Source organism: Hevea brasiliensis, chromosome 8 (assembly GCF_030052815.1).
Source record: "Hevea brasiliensis isolate MT/VB/25A 57/8 chromosome 8, ASM3005281v1, whole genome shotgun sequence".
NCBI classification, from domain to species: domain Eukaryota; kingdom Viridiplantae; phylum Streptophyta; class Magnoliopsida; order Malpighiales; family Euphorbiaceae; genus Hevea; species Hevea brasiliensis.
In genome coordinates this window covers 17,647,227-17,664,862 of record NC_079500.1, presented here as the reverse complement: position 1 = coordinate 17,664,862, position 17,636 = coordinate 17,647,227, and the positions used below count along the sequence as shown (strand labels likewise).

The 17,636-nt window shown below is 29.4% G+C and overlaps 1 protein-coding gene across 1 annotated transcript in view; it reads left to right on the top strand.

Moving 5' to 3' along the window:
* LOC110670696 (endo-1,4-beta-xylanase 5-like) overlaps positions 1 to 17,410 on the top strand; it is a 66,685-nt gene extending 49,275 nt beyond the window's left edge. Inside the window, exons 2-7 of the mRNA XM_058150719.1 lie at positions 15,080 to 15,129; positions 15,324 to 15,543; positions 15,631 to 15,794; positions 15,887 to 15,985; positions 16,091 to 16,882; positions 17,046 to 17,410. Coding sequence (XP_058006702.1) covers positions 15,080 to 15,129; positions 15,324 to 15,543; positions 15,631 to 15,794; positions 15,887 to 15,985; positions 16,091 to 16,882; positions 17,046 to 17,405 — 1,685 coding nt within the window. The 3' untranslated portion in view covers positions 17,406 to 17,410. The remainder of the gene's footprint in view (positions 1 to 15,079; positions 15,130 to 15,323; positions 15,544 to 15,630; positions 15,795 to 15,886; positions 15,986 to 16,090; positions 16,883 to 17,045) is intronic.
* Positions 17,411 to 17,636: the final 226 nt, after the last annotated feature.

Below are 17,636 nucleotides of genomic sequence, written 5' to 3'. Positions count from 1 at the left end.
TAGCCCTAAATATCATATTTCTAGATCATATTGGCACATCTCAAATGGAATTTCCTAGTGGGAGTTATGGCCAAATGAACACACGAGTATCAAATGACATTCTGGGTTCAACTTAACATTTTTTAGATTTCAATTCCTAACTTTGGTTAATATTTTCCCTAGGATGCAATGGGTTTTGGAGCTTGGTCAAAACACAAAAATTGTTGAGCTATGTCTTATAAAACTTTTGGCACTAGTTTCACTCAATTTGCAACTTTGGAGACCAAGTTATGGTATTTTTGCCAAAACTGGTCAAGCATACCAAAGGAACAGTGTTTTGGTCAATTTCTGGGTTGACAGTTTTAGTGACCCAACTTGTGCTAATAATTTGACTTGGTTAAAGGCAAAACTGGGTCAAGTGATCGTCATGAAAAGTGTAGCCCTATGTCTAAACTTTCCATTGATGTAAATTTTAGGTTATTTGGACCAGTATAGATAGAGTTATGACCAAATGAACACGTACTGTTCATTTGGCCATTTTCTGGGTTTCAGTGTTTGGTCATCCGGGTTTGGGAAGAGAATTGGTCATGATTTTGACAAAATTTGGGCATAGTGTCTACATGAAAAATGGGCTATTTTGAGTCTAATTTCACTTCCAATTAGCCTCATACCAATTGGAGTCACACATTTTTAGTTATGGTTCAATAAATGGACTGGACTCATTAAGTCCCAACCTACAGAAAATCAAACACTCCCAATATCTCAATTCCTCCAACTCCCTTACTTCAATTTGCATGCAATACACTTCTATAAGCAACAATCTCAACTCAATAGGTCAATTTCAAGCATTTACATAAGGTTCTCAATCATTTACACAAACCCTAGTTTTCAAAGTTTCCAATTTGCACAAACACTACACAATCAAACTCTCAAACATTTCAACTCATCACACATTCTCATGGAACCATTTTTCATCACTTAAAAGCAACAAACCTCAAGTTCCATGGCTGTTAAAAATTCAAGGTTTCTTTCCTCAATATTTTCTTTTTATTTCATGCACATTTTCACTTGATTTAGCATGATATTCATGCTTAAAGAAGAGATTAAAAGTTTAAAGCACTAACCTTTGTGGTGACCCAATTTCAAGCTTCATAAACTTAAACTTTTCTCCTCTTTATGGGTATCTATAGCTTCCTTAGGGTGTGGGGAGGATTTTTAATGAAGTGAGCTATGGGTTTTGGTGTGTGGAAGCTTGGAAAATCAAGCTTGAAAGCTTGACAAAAATGGTGGAAAGGGGGGGAGGATGCAACCGGCCAAAGAGAGAGAAGAGGGAGTGGGGAAGAAGATGGTTGGTAGAAATTTGTCTTATGTGCTTAATTATATTTTTATTTTTATACTTTAATTTTTAAATTTATCATAAGCTTTTCTTTTCTTTTCTTTTCTTTTCTTCTTCTTTCTTTTCTAAGTCAATTTATAAAGTTTTAATTCATATTAATTATTTTAATTCTCTCAAATTTTAAATTTTTGACACTTAGGTCAAAATTCACCTCTGGGGGTGAAATGACCAAAATACCCTTCATGGTGCATATCGGGTTATTTTTAGTATTTTTGTACCAATTAATAAATTCTCTAAATTTTTCATATATTTTCTTTACATTTATTTCTTCAATTTATGCCTCCTCACTATAGTTTAGGTGTAGTTCCAGACATTTTGGCTGTCCGAACAGACATTAGTCATCGGAACAATAAAATGTACAGACTACCTATGGTGAGGGCGTTACATGAACTATGAGGGGGTCTAATTCTTCCTCAGGATAGCGAGGGGGATATGTAGACAATTTAGGACCATGATCTTAAATATGAGTATACAACATTTCAAGACAGATGTTTTTTGGTAAGTCCTTAGATGTTGTTTAGCGCACACAACATAGCTGTGTAAGGTATAGAAGAACATGCATTAACATATCACCTGTAGGTGTGTAAGGTATAGAAGAATATGCATCACCATAGTTTCAAGTTTCAAACTATGAGAGGGTCTGATTCTTCCTCAAGATAGCGTGTAACACCCTAGGCAAATCCCACATCGACAAAACACGGGAGAGATGCTAGGTTTATAAGTTGGTGGTTCGTAACCCCTAGTGACGCATTTTAAAACCCTGAGGGCTTAAGCCCAGAGCTGACAATATCACTAGTGGGCCGAGCCATTACATTTGTGGTATGTGTGGTGCATGGGGTTGGGACGTGCTTGTTCAACTGGAAACTTCATGTCCCACATAAGAAAAGATTTGGGCCATATATGTGGGAGCCTTCCTCAGGGAATGAAACCTCCCAAGGGACAAATCCGTGAGGCCCATGGGCCAAAGCGGACAATACTAACTGGAGAAGGATCGGGCTGTTACATAGCGAGAGGGATACGTAGGCAGTTTAGGACCGTGGTCCAAAATATAAACCCACAACATTTCAAGATAGATATTTTTTAGTAAGTCCTTAGAAGTTGTTTAGGGCACATGGCATAGTTGTGTAAGGCATAGAAGAACATGCATCAACATGTCACCTGTAGGTGTGTAAGGCATAGAAGAACATACATCACCATAGTTCTAAGTATAAAATTATGAGTGGGTCTGATTCTTCCTCATGATAGTGAGGGGGATATATAGGCAGTTTAGGAATCCACATCATTTCAAATCATCCAGTTGTCATTATCGTGAGACCATAGCTTGTCTCACGACGCAGAGTGTATCAACAGAGTAAGATGCACTCGATTTTCACATGACACAGTTATCATTGTTATGAGACTATAGCTAGTCTCATAACGTAGAGTTTGTCGACCGAGCAAGATACATTTGATCCTTATAGCCAATGTTTCATAGTTATTAATAGATTGAGTTTCACTTTGACGAAACTTAAGCAATGCTTTGGTATTGATTTCAACTTTTGCGCGTAGGGGGGTGGGCGCGGGGGGCGCAAATTATAGACTCTTATTTTGTGATTTATTATAACTATATGTATTGAGGCTATGGGAAACCCGATGATGAAAAATTATATGACTGTAAGATGTAATTAGAGGCATGGAGCTGAGTTATTAATTCTGTAGCATAATCTTACCAAAAAAATAATAATATGCTTTTTGGAAAATTAATTTAATTAAATTTAAATAAAATTTTATTTTGTTTAAATTTAATATGAGTAGTTCTTAAATAGACCTAATTAAGTTTAATTGGGCCCCATTGACTCAAGAAAGCCTAGTTAGGAATTTTAAATAGAACTCATTTAATTTATTTTCTAAAAATTAAAGTAAGGAGATATCTTTTTCTCTCTTCCTTTCCCATACAAACTCTCTCTCCCACTCAGCCTCACTCTCTTCCTCACTCCCTATTGGTGCCACCGTCTCTCACTCTCTTCCTATTGATTGAAACACCTTACCCATATCCTAGTCTCACCCGAATTCTCCAATCCCAGTTATTTAAATTATTTGAACCTTATCACCATAGGACTCGAAACCCTACTACACCTCTCTCCCAAAACCCTATAAATATCCTGCTAGGGTAGAGAGAAAAAGGGGAAGGAAAAAGAAAAAAAAAAGGAGGAAAAAAAAGATATTGAGAAAAAAAGAGTGAGAAATATTCAGAGCTATTTAGAGATATTTTAGGGTAATAAAAAATTTAAAGATATTCAAACTCTTTTAGTTCTTTCTTGTTTCTTTTCTTTTCTTCAAAAAGATTTTCTTGCAAGATTTCTTGAAGGTTAATTCTTTTATTTTCTTTTCAAGATCTATGTAATGTAATATTTAATTCTATATTCTTTGTTTTTAATTTATCTTGCATGTTCATGTGGATCATGTAATCATGTTTATTTTGAGGTAATACATAACTCTGCACATATTCAATTTTTTGTCTCTCATGTTTTTATTACTTTTTGTTATTTTCTAAATCTGTAAAAATTTTAAAAAAATTATATTCATATTTTACACAAAAGCTTATTAATTTAAGCTCAAAAATCGCTGAAAAAGCTTTTGAATTTTGTAAGTTATGGCTATTTGAGGCTAGGGTTCTTGCAAAACCCAATTTGCAGCATACCCGACTTGTGAAGCCCATATCTCCCTTGTTTCTTAATATTGTTCTGCAAATCTGGTGTTTAAAATTGAGCTTAGAATCTTATAAATCTTCTAATTGGTTTTGCATTCATATCTGTTGTGGTTGATAAGTTATGAATTTTATAAAAAAGTAGTTTGATTCTATCACTGGAAAAAGTTACAAATTGTGTAGATAATTCGGCTAAGGTTCTGTTTGGTCTATAAATTTTATGATCTTGTATGATGTTTTGGCTGTTATCTGTAATTTCTTCATGATTTTTAGGCATGTCTAACTATTTTTCAAAAATTGGATTTCTTACTACTATCAATCTATCAGAATTTAGGAATTGTATATTTATGCATGTTCTTATGTGTTCTTGGGTTCCAATTGATATTTTATCTATTTTTCTATGTTTTTTAACTCAAGAAGTGTTATGAAGTTTTTGAAATATGTTAGAAGACCTAGACCCTTAGGTAGTTGTAACTAGTTAGGAATCTTAACCCTTTAGGAGACTAGAGTTAGAATCCAATGTGAATTGTTATTAGTATTTTCTTATTTTCTTTACTTCCTTTATTTTCTTTCTGTTTTCTTTATTTTGTTTATTATTACAAATAAAATTGGTAAATAGCCCTAAGATAAGTACCAAAATGGGCATTTACATGGAGCTAAACGGGAGTAAGCCAGGGATATCATTGCCATATAGAGAAGACCATTTTTAAGGGTAACTTGCTCCAATGACAACTGCAATTATCGATAAGTACGTAGCCCTAAATTCTTATAATAACCATTGGCGTAAAATTGTAGTAATAATAGGATTTTTGTTTGATAAATTAAAATTAACTTTGTTTTTAATTTAACTAACTTTTGCATGTAATTAATTTAAATAAATACTTGATAAATTAAAATTAATCTTGTTTGTAAATTAAACTAACCTTGGCATATAAAATAAATTTAATTTAATACTTGGCAATTGTAAAATAAATTAGCATGTTAGAAATCTTTATTAGGTTGTGATTGTTTGAGCCTTATGTGATATTAGAATAAATTACATATGTATATGATTAATTTAGTTTAATTATCCTTGGGATAACTTAGTGAAAAATTAATTAATTAGGTTAAATAGAAACTTAGGGTTATTTAAAATTGAATTTGTTTGTAAATAAAATTCTCAATGATAAATTAATTTTAGTCATCTGGTAAATATCATTTAAATAATTAGCAATCCCATATACAGAAATTACTTGTGCATGAAAACTATTTATAAACAATAACCCTTTTGTGAATTACTTGCATGTGAAGGATTAGAATTGCATTTTTAGGATAAAGTTTAATTGAGAAATAATAAACAAAACTTTTAGAAATATTAGTAAAGGACTGGCACTCTAACTAACGAGGTTAGACCAGGCGTAAGAAGTGTCTAATACCTTCTGCTTATGTACCCACTATCTCGAACCTAAACATTGAGTTATGATAATGACGATTGTGAAAACTCTGCAAGGAGTAGGTTGCCATCCATGGCCTTCAAAAGAAACACTGAATATGTCTCAGTTATTACCCGAGTGGCGACTCCTGTCTATCTAAGCTTTTGTGATATAAATCTTTAGTACCGTGGTAGTGTTTTGGGAAAACGGTACTTACCAGTGGTTCGATTCTATCAGGATTGTATGAAGCGCATGTATAGGAAATACTGTCTAAGGAGGTGGTACTTAAGTGAGATCATTATGACTCCACTATCTTTCCTGAGCATTACCTTGTACATTTTATATAATTCTAGTGGACGATATTTCATCTCACGCTCTACACTTTGTCTTATTATTCAAAGTGAATTATTTTCCCATACTAGTCATTTTTTGTTTTTATATGATGCATTATTTTTTTCCATTTTAAAATTTAGCCATAATAAAACGAGTTATATGCGTAGAGGTAATTAATTTTAATTTTTACTGATAAATCGTTTGTTTTCCTAAAGAATTTATAAGTGCTTTAGGATTGAGATTAAGAATTGCTCTTTTTAGAACACATCCTTTTAATTGTTATAGGAAAATGCAATTTGAAAGTAATTTCCTTAATAAAAATTTTGACAAAATATAAAACAATTATTAAAGATTATGTCATAAATTTTAATTTTTTAATGTGCTTCACATGTATATTTTATCTAAATTAGTTATCATCCAATTATGAAACTTGCAAGAAATTGCAAATGTGAAGGAGTTTCAAACATTACATTTGTCCAAGCAAAAATCCAAAAGAAGTGGCAAGTGACAATAACAAATAATTGCATTTGCACTCAAAAATACATAAAACTAGATTATACGGGATTTTAAGTGGTGAATACAGTCAATCCTTTATACTTAGATAACCAAAATGATGATTGCATAGTTACTTACAATGGAGGAGTTCTTCCCGCAAAAGCTCAATTGGAATTCACCTATGTTTCGGACAGTCCATTTGGGTTGAGAATAATTAGCACCACAATTGCATGTTCTTAAGGGAATAATTTGAAGATCTTGGGTGCTTTTTATATGTAATAATTGTTTACTACATATAATTATAGTTATAATATGAATAGCACCAAGCTTGGTGAATCTTCAAATGCAATAGTTTACACATTGTTCATTTGTTCCTATAATCTTTCAAATCCTTATATATTTCCATTGCATTAAAAGCCTCGCTCCCTATCCAGTTGGAGCCACGCTTCTCCATCTGCATAACTCAACCCATATAATTTTTTTGTCAAACTGTTGTAATGTTGGATTTGACTAAAATTTTGTTTTACGCTGGAAAATTATTTGGAAATTTATAATTTAATTTTTGAAGTATCACAAGATTATAATTTAATCCATTTATTTTAAATGAAAAATAATTTAATTTTTGATATATGTAATCTTTTAACAAAAATAATTATTCGGTTAAAAGTCATCATTAATGGATTGAAAATTTTAATAGTTTAGTTCAATATATTTTACTATTTATAATGGTTTAGTTTTTAAAAATTTAATATTTATAATAAATTTAGTCTCTTAAATTTAAATTAATTAATTGCTTTGATTAAAGACTGATTCACAATGAATTGTAATTGAATGATTAATTTGAGATTGCCAACATTTGAAATTATGATTTCTTTTTTAAATATTGAAGAAGGAAATTTTATTATCGCCTCGTTGATTGAAAATGTAAAGTAATTTTTTTTTTCACGAAAGTCAAATGGATTGTAATAATTGCTATGAGCTATTTGTAGATGTGTACGGATCTTAGCTGACTTGTATTATCATGATATATACAGGTATTAGAGATAAGCCTTAGCTGTTAGTCATATTTGATTAGGATTGCAGAGTCAATCTATATGCAACGTTATCTCTACTGATAATCCTTATTATTATACAGCGAGAGAAGGGCTAAAATTAGGGAGTTGTTTGTGCTTTACACGTAACTATTAAAAAATTTAATATATAAATAATACATAAATAATTTTTAATTTTAATATATAAAACTAAAATAACATAAAGACTAAAATTGATCTAAGAATGGTATTATAATAATTATTTGCAAGGATAGAAAGAATTATCATTTAGGAAGAAATATTTACTAATTAGCATAATTAATCTTTTTATGGGAATTGAAAATTAGTTCGATTTGATTTTTTTTTCTGTTTTTAATGAAAATAATTGAACCAAACAAAAATGAAAAATAATTTAATTTTTGATATATATAATCTTTTAACAAAAATACTTATTTGGTTAAAATTCATCATTAATAGTTTGAAAATTTTAATAATTTAGTTCAGTACATTTCGCTATTTATAATGGTTTAGTTTCTAAAATTTTAATATTTATAATAAATTTAGTCCCTCAAATTTAAATTAATTGCTTCCATTAAAGACTGACTCACAATGAATTGTAATTGAATGATTAATTTGAGACTGTCAACATTTGAGATTACGATTTCTTTTTTAAATATTGAATAAGGAAATTTTAATATTGCCTTGTCTATTGAAAATGTAAAGTCGTTTTGTTTTTGTTTTTTTTTTTTGTTTTTTTTTTTTTTAAGTCAAATGGATTGTAATAATAGCTATGAGCTACATGTGGATGCGTACAGAACCTAGCTGACTTGTATTACCATGAGGAAATACGTATGCAGGTATTAGAGATAAGCCTTAGCTGTTAGTTATATTTGATTAGGATTGCAGAGCCAATCTCTATACAACGTTATCTATACTGATAACCCTTATCATTATACAGCGAGAGAGGCTAAAATTAGGGAGTTGTTTGTGCTTTGCACGTAACTATTAAAAAATTTAATATATAGATAATACATAAATAATTTTTAATTTTAATATATAAAACTAAAATAACATTAAGACTAAAATTGATCTAAGAATGGTATTATAATAATGATTTGCAAGGATAGAAAGAATTATCATTTAAGAAGAAATACTTACTAATTAGCATAATTAATCTTTTTATGGGAAGTGAAGTGTGGCAATATTAAAAAAAATATACCACATGGGAATTCCATAAAAAAAAAAATGCTTTCTTTAGATAGATGAGAATATGATATTTTGGAAATGCCCATAAGATATAAAGATAAGATGGTGAACTTTAATAACAAAATTAGTAAAAAGAGTGTCAATATGAACCCATTTTTATCATTTGAAGAAGGTATTAATTTTAAGGTTCCATTTGTTTCATAGAAAGTAATTTGCATATGTAAAATATTTTGTATGGAAAATATTTTCTAATTTTTCATAAAAATATTTTCTATTATTTAATTGTAATATTAAATTAATAATATGTGTTTATATCATATAAGTTTTATCATATTTTAATTCTATTATTAAAATTTAAAAATGACTTAATATGTTCTTAAAAATTACTTAGTTTTTCTTTTAATCAGAAAAATATTTTCCGTTAGCATTATTCTGAGTATACCAAACACTAGAAAATAATATTTTTTATAAATGAAATGAAGCCGTAAATCTCTTCATTGCTTACATCAAAGGAAAACAAATTTAATATATTATGATAAATGAATTTATTATTGTATCCTATTATCATTTTTGCATTTAGTACATATCAAAATATGTATCCCAAGCATATTGATCATATATATTCCTATTAAAAAAATTAAAAAAAAAAAGAAGAGAAAGGTCATCTCAGCACTCAACAATGGGGAAAATCCTACTTTCATGTGCATTATTCTTTCTCAGTCTTATTACTCAAGGTGAATTATTTTCCCATACTAATTATTTTGTTCTTTTATGATGAATATTTTTATGTTTTTTTTCTTTTTCTTTTTTTTTTTTTTAATTTAAACATAATCAATCGAGCTCAGGCATCCACCTAAATTTTTGCGTGTCCCCATGTACTAAAATTGAGATTTAAATGGAGAGTGCAACTTCCTACTGTATCACAATTGTTATCCAATCCATGGGACATAAATTTTTAAACTCCACTTCTTTTTTTTTTCCAATAAATCGTTTTTTTTTTTTTGGAAAGAATTTATACTTTGTTTTGGATTGAGATAAAGAATTGCTTTTTTAGAACACTCCCTTTTAAATGCTATAGGAAAATGCAATTTAAAGTATAATAATAATTTGGTTTATTGACCAGAAAAATCCAAAAATTTTATCCAATTCTTTAGTTGCTCATTTTGGATAAAATTTTTCAATATAAAAGTTTTTCATTTAAAATAAGAAATTCATGCAAAGTTTTGAATTTTTTTAACCAATCGACCTATTAATTTTGGCAAAAATATGAAATAAATATTAAAGAGTACATCATATATATTAATTTTTTTTATGTGCTTCACATCGATATCATCTAAATTAGTTATCCTCCAATTATTAAACCTGCAGGAAATTGCCTAATAACACGTGGAGTTGCGTATATTACAATTGGCCAATCTGCAACTGGAGTAAGAATCCACAATAAGCCGCAATGGAATGTGTTAATAACAAATCATTGTATCTGCCGTCAAGAACGGGTAGCATTAGACAGCAAAGGATTTCATACTGTGGAAGAAATCGACCCGAATAACTTAGCTCTGCCTAAAAATGGTGATGACCATTGCCTTGTGCTTAATGGAGGACTTCTCACTGGACTTAATATAGTGACATTTAACTATTCTTAGGATACTCAATTTGAGTTCAAAGCAACTAGCTCCATAGTTGAATATTGTTTCTAAGGGAATAATTTCAAGTGCTTGAATGCTTATCATATAATCGTTCCAAATCTCTGCTTGTAAAAATAAATAAAAAAAAAAAATTGTTTACTACACATTATGGTTGTGATAAGGGTATGAACAACGCCAATCTTGGTAAATCTTGGAATGCAATTTTTAAACATTTTTCATTTGTTCCTATAGTTAATTGCATTAAAAGTCTTGCTCACTATCCAGTTGGAGCCGCCCTATCCATCTGATAACTAATTAAACCCATCTAATTTTTTTTTGAAATTGTTGTAAATTTGTTTTACACTAGAAATTATTAGGTAATTTATAATTTAATTTTCTAAGTATTAAAAAATTTCTAAATTAATCAATTTATTTTAATTAAAAATGATTTAATTTTTGATATACGTAACCTCCTAATAATATAGAAATTTCACTTTTTATAACGGTTTACAAACCTTTTAGTATAATAATAATAATAATAATAATAATAATAATAATAATAATAATAATAATAATAATAATTTAATCCCTAAATTTAGATTGGTTGCTTCGAATAAGGATTCATTAACAAAGAATTTTAATTGAATGTTTATTTTGTAAATAGAAACATATTTCAGAATTAACTTGTTTCACATAAAAATAAAGAGCCTAAATTTTATTTTTATAATGTTTCACAAAATAAATTATAAAATATCCAATATTATTATGTAAACTCCGTCTTCATATATAAAACACATTAATATATATATATATATATATTTTTTATATGAAATCTATCAAATTGAATCAAATATTAATTTTCAATTAATTTACTTCCAAGAATTGGTTGAGTCTGATTTTGAAAACCATGGAGTTAATTATTAATTGGGTCCACACTAGAGTGAATTACAAATTGATTTAATGCTTATTTTGTCACCTGTACTTAAATATAAATTACAACAAATAATTAAACCTTTAATAATGTTAATCTTTCAACAAAAATTCATTTTACGATATATTAACATATAAAATTATTATTATCATCATCATCATCATCATCATCATCATCATCATCATCATCATCATCATCATCATTATTATTATCATTATTATTACATATGAACGTTAAGCTGTAAATTTTTAGGGATTTAGATATATATAAAAGTAAGAAGGATGGAATAGTGAAATGGAAAACAAAGTATACATAGTTTACTAAATAACGATAAATTGCTCTTTATTTTGATTGTTTAAAAAATAATATCGAAATTTATTATTTAAAACATTTTTAATTTGATTGGTTAGATTAGTTTCCTATTTAAATTCAAATTCCATTTTTTTAATAAATATAATTTTATTTAGCATTTTTTAATTAATAATTAAAAAATTTTATTATTTTTTTTCAATTAGTCTAGTGACCTATTTAAATTTAAATTCTGTTTTGTTAGGAAATGTAAATTTTTTCTATCTGATTACTATAATTAATAATTAAGATAAGGTAAGCTAAATTCATAGATTCTTTTCGGAAGACCTACATGCATTGGCTTAAAGTTGAAGATGAAAACCCACATGCTCAATGATGCAGATTTATAGACCAGATTATGCCTCTTTGCCTCAACCCCCTCTGTCGTCTTCTTCTTCTTCTTCTTTTTTGTAAGCTGGGTCTTTTTGTTTCAATTTTCCCCTAAGCTCTCATGATGCGCTTCTTGAGTGTTCTTTGATGAAATTAATTAGTATAAGTGCAAGCCAAAGCTGGCCTCTTTGCTTGGAGTGTGTGATTTCCACATGCTTGGGAACCTGTATAAACCATTTCTTCTAAGGGAAATCTTGTCTATATAAACAAATAAATTAATAAAAATAAGAAGCAATTATATTCAAGAAAAAAAAAATCAATTCCAAGCTTATGTGAAAAGTTGAATAGAAAATCCTAAAAAAGGAATTGAGAATTGCTTTGCTTCTCACTAACTCCCAGTGAAATGTCTAGTTCATATTTAATTGATTACAATCTATTCTTTTATACTAAAAATCAAAAGAAATATATGTGCCAAATTTAAATCGTTATTTTAATATAAAAAAATATATATGATTTGAATGATAATATAATAATTTTAAAAAAGTTATCTTTATAGAAAGACTATTATTTTTATTTATAAAGAACAAAAAATTTGATATGTATTTTTGAAAATAAATAAATTATTAATTTATATTTAATAATTTAATTTCAAAAGAAGTGAAATTATTTTCTCTTACTAAATTGACCCAAAAAACTTTTACTAAGATTAGATTAAAATTAGTAAAAAGATATAAAATTTTGAGTCTTTTATCGAACGGTTCATTTAATTTGTTATTTATTTTTTTTATTTAAAGAAAATTCAATAATAATTATTAATAAATTATACAACGAAATATAATTCAATTTAACAACTTACTAAATTTATATTGTTAAAGTTTCCATCCACATCACCTCTTGCTCTATTAAGGAAATTTTGTTAAGATAATGGGCCACCGAAATGGCCTCTCAAAGATATGAAGACACCGAAAAGAAACCACATATTAAAAAGGATTAAAATTATTCAAATTTAAATTGGATGCAATTAGCACATATTAACAAGAATTAATTGAAATTATTAGATATTAATTTGGATTTGCTAAGTGTGAAAAGAAACCAGAATAGTGCATGAAAATCTTTTCCATATTTAAATCATAAGTCATTGTTATTGCCCAGAAGAGAAAATTTTAGCTAGATTAGCTAGTTAAGTAAAACTTTTCTAACTTGGCGTAAAAGAAAAAAAAATAAAGATGAGAGATCACATAATAACTTCTACTTTTACAACTCTTGACACAAACACACACAGATTCACAATATGCTATGAAAATTTTTCCCATGTTTGAATGATGTTAAAAAAAAAAATTACTAAATTTCTATGGATCTTTTAGGAAGGGTATGGGGTGGATGAGGGTGGGGATCGCTCCCCATCCTTGCTCCACAGGAATTTGGAGTCAAAATGGGTATTTTTTCATTGAAGAGTGGGTTTTCCACTAGACATTTCTTTTTATTTTTTATTTTTTAATTTTAATTTATTATCATATAAATATAAAATTTATTAAAAAAATAATTAAAAATATAAGTTTTAAACATAATTTTAATACAATATTTATATATTTTTTAAAATTATAATGTTTAAATACATCAATATACAGGAATAAATTATTTTTTGATAAAAAAAATAATATAATATTATGTGAGACTGATTACAAAGATTCAAGACAAGAAGAAAATTTCTCCATTCTCGTCCCATATAATATCTAAATTAGAGAAAATTAATCAAATTCAAATTCAAAACGGCTCGAATTAAGTTAGTCACGGTCCATTGCCATCCTAGGATTTTCAAGAAATTCTCATTAAAATATACAACATTGAATAATTTCTAGGATCTTTTATTCCTTGCAGAAAAACATAAATCATGAATTCCCCTTGTAGCATATATAAATTTTAATTTATCAAATTAAAAAAGTTTAACTCTAAATTTATATATATGCTATTATAGCGAATAAAATGCCAACGGACTAACTAAAATTTATAATCTTAGTTGATAATATTCAAAAGATCTAACGGTAGAAAATATTGACAAAACTAATCAGCAATAAATTGATTGACAACCCTTTTTCAACTTAGTGAAAAAATTTTCTCTTCCATTTATATATTCATCAATTTTCCAAAATTGGATAGAAATTAAATGTGGATGTTAATTAGAAGGAAATGTTGAATATATATACAGCTAATTTCCCTATATCAAATGCATTCTCTCTCTCCTACCTTCCATGCTTCATACCCCTTTCTATAAATATATAAATGAAGATGCAATTGGATTCAGATCAGGTCCTTATAAAAACCCTTCAATCACTGCTGTTTTCATATTCCCTTCTCTACAATTTTAGTCTTGGTAAATTAATTATTACAAAAATCCAAGTTTGTTTTCAATTTATTTTTCTGTTTCTCTCTATATATACATATGCATGCATGTGCATACATATATATATATATATATGCATTAATGTTTTCTCATTTCCACTGTATTTGATTTGATTGATATGATTTGGATTTTTCAGGTTTTGTTTGTGTAAGACAATGAAGATTGGTGAAAAGAGCAATATGGTTGGGTTGGTGCTGTGGTGTATTCTTCTTTTAATAGGTTGTAATGTATATTATATTCTTTATTTGGTTATTTCAATTGTTATTATAACTCTTCTTTTTTCTTTCTGTAATGGAAAGCACAGAGAAGAGCAAGTGTTGATATTAATATTATGCATGTTTAATTAGAAAATCTCACTAAAAAGTTCAAATTAACTCCTTTTATCCTAATCAAGACAATGGGGAATCTGTATGGATAGCCTAGTTCTCTTTTTTACTTTTATTGCTATTTTCTCAGTAAAACATGAAAAATAATTAGGCTGCACTGATAGATTCTTCTTCTTCTGCTTATTCTTATTTAGTATCATAACCATTTTTTAAGGATTTCTTCACAGTTTTTCGTTTCTATTTTTATTCTCGGTTATAAAACTCAAATTAATCCGTAGGGTTAATCTGTTGAGCTGGTGATAAACACATAAACTGGGCCAATTTTCTTATTGAACTGATAAAAAATTGACCCATAATAATTTAGATGACCCGATGAATGCTTTTTGAAGATAGATACAGACTTAATCCTTACATAATGTATATTCTTTTACTTTGGATATACGTTTCGTTTCTCAAAATGAATGAAGGAAGCAATTTTCATTCAAATGTCAATTCAATTTACAACATTAATTGAAGTTTGCGTTTTTTATATTTAGTAAAAAACGAACGTTTTTCACTTATAATTTCATTTATTTTATAGGGTTTAATATCGCTAATACTTTATCCTACGATTATACGGCTTCAATTGAGGTAATTATTTCATCTTTGATTTTAATTTTTTTAATTAATTTTACTCTGAAAATAATTCTAATATTAATGAATCAAAATTCATCAATTTATATCTGTAATGTGGCAAAAATAATTATAATTCGTAAAATAAAAAAATAATTTTAATATCTGGTTTTCTTTTTTTTTTTTTTTTTTTTTTTGAAAATAATTATTAGTGTTTGGCAAGTCCTCAAAAACCTCAATATAATGGAGGAGTCATTCAAAACCCAGAGCTTAATGAAGGGTTGAAGGGATGGTCTACGTTTGGAGATGCTAAAATAGAGCACAGAACATTGGGAAACAACAAATTCATTGTAGCTAATTCCAGAGTTCATCCTCACGATAGTGTCTCACAGAATCTTAACCTGGAAAAGAACAAAATCTACACTTTCTCTGGTAGGTGTTTGCTCATTTCATTGATTGATTAAAAGTGTATCTACTTATGTTTAATCATAATTAAGCTTTGGTGTTAATTTAATTCAGCGTGGATTCAAGTGAGTAAGGGAAGAATTCCAGTATCAGCTGTTTTCAAGACTCAAACAGGGCAAATACTTGCTGGTTCTATTTTTGCCGAGTCCAGTTGCTGGTCCATGCTTAAAGGTGGCTTTACTGTTGATGCTTCAGGCTCTGCTCAACTCTATTTCGAGGTAATCCTTTATTCCATTTAAGCATTTTTTTTAATTATTCGCTATATCATAAATAATGAATTTGTGCATATAATTCTAATAAATTTGTATAGAGTAACAATACATCGGTTGACATATGGGTGGATAGCATCTCATTGCAACCCTTCACCGAAAAGCAATGGATGTCTCATCAAGATCAAGCCATTGAAAAGGTAATTAAATTCACTGAAATCCTTTCTCCATGAATTATTGTTCTTAATCATGACAAATGTAAATCAATTGCTACTAATTTATCATTATCAACATAAATACTGCAGACCCGAAAGACTAAGGTAAGAATCCAGGCAGTGGATAGTCAAGGAAAACCCTTATCTAATGCTAAAATCTCAATAAAACTAAAGAAAGCAAGTTTCCCATTTGGCTGTGCTATAAACAAAAATATCCTCTACAACAACGCCTATCAAAACTGGTTCACTTCCAGGTTCACAGTGACAGTATTTGAGGATGAAATGAAGTGGTATAGCACAGAACCCTCGCAGGGCAAAGTGGACTACTCAGTCCCTGACGCCATGCTTCAGTTCGCCAAGAAGAACAATGTACTAGTCCGAGGCCACAATGTGTTCTGGGATGATCCCAAGTATCAGCAAGGATGGATCAATTCACTCTCTCCAACCGATCTTTCCAAGGCCACCACTGATAGGATCAACTCTATCATGTCAAGGTACAGAGGGGAAGTCATTGGCTGGGATGTTGTTAATGAAAACCTGCACTTCAATTTCTTTGAGAGCAAATTAGGGCAAAATGCTTCTGCAGTTTTCTATAACTTGGCTCAGAAGATTGATGGAACTTCGACGTTGTTCTTGAACGAATACAATACCATTGAAAATGCTAGAGATGGTGATTCTACACCGGCTAAGTACCTGCAAAAGCTGAGGGATATTAAGGCATTTCCTGGTAATGGAAATTTGAAATTAGGGATTGGACTCGAATCCCATTTCAGTAGTGCTGCTCCAAACCTTGCTTATATGAGGGCTTCCATTGATACACTTGCTGCTACCAATTTCCCCATTTGGCTCACAGAAGTAGATGTTCAAAGGGGCCCCTATCAGGTAATAAGATAAATGATCGGATTTTGCTACATTTATATAAATGATTTGATTTTGCCTTTGCAGTTGCAGGCTAGTTTGCAATTAGAAGGTATGCTATGAATGAGTTATGAACGATTTCAGAAAGCTGAACTTGTACATATATTTTAATGGATTTTATGGGCAGGCACAATACTTGGAGCAGATTCTAAGGGAGGCACACAGTCACCCGAAAGTGGCAGGAATTGTGATCTGGTCAGCCTGGAAACCGCAGGGATGTTACAGGATGTGTCTGACAGATAACAATTTCAAGAACTTGCCCACTGGTAATGTAGTTGACGAGCTGCTGGCTGGGCGGATTGCTATCAAGTCCTCGGCTGGCAGGACAGATGGAAATGGCTTCTTCGAGGCGTCCCTTTCCCATGGACTTTACAGTGTGAAAATTCATCACCCATCTGCAAAAAATTCTTCTTTGGTTCAAAAGCTTAATGTGGTCTCAAGCACTGGTGCAGATAACCAAACATTGCTTATGCGATTTGCCGCCTGAGTCTTTTTTTTTTTTTTATAGGCAGAGTGTGACCCCCCTTACCCGTCTATTGTATAGCCAAGCAAGAAGTGCCACATTCGGTGCCGGAGCACCCTATCTTGTCTTGTCATGTCTACTATAAATTTTAATGTCATTTAAATCAGGTAATTTATGTGTAGAATTTTTTTTTTATATCTTATTTCTGTGGAGACCCAGACAGATCCTCCTCTGTTTTATTAGCATCTGGCAGGT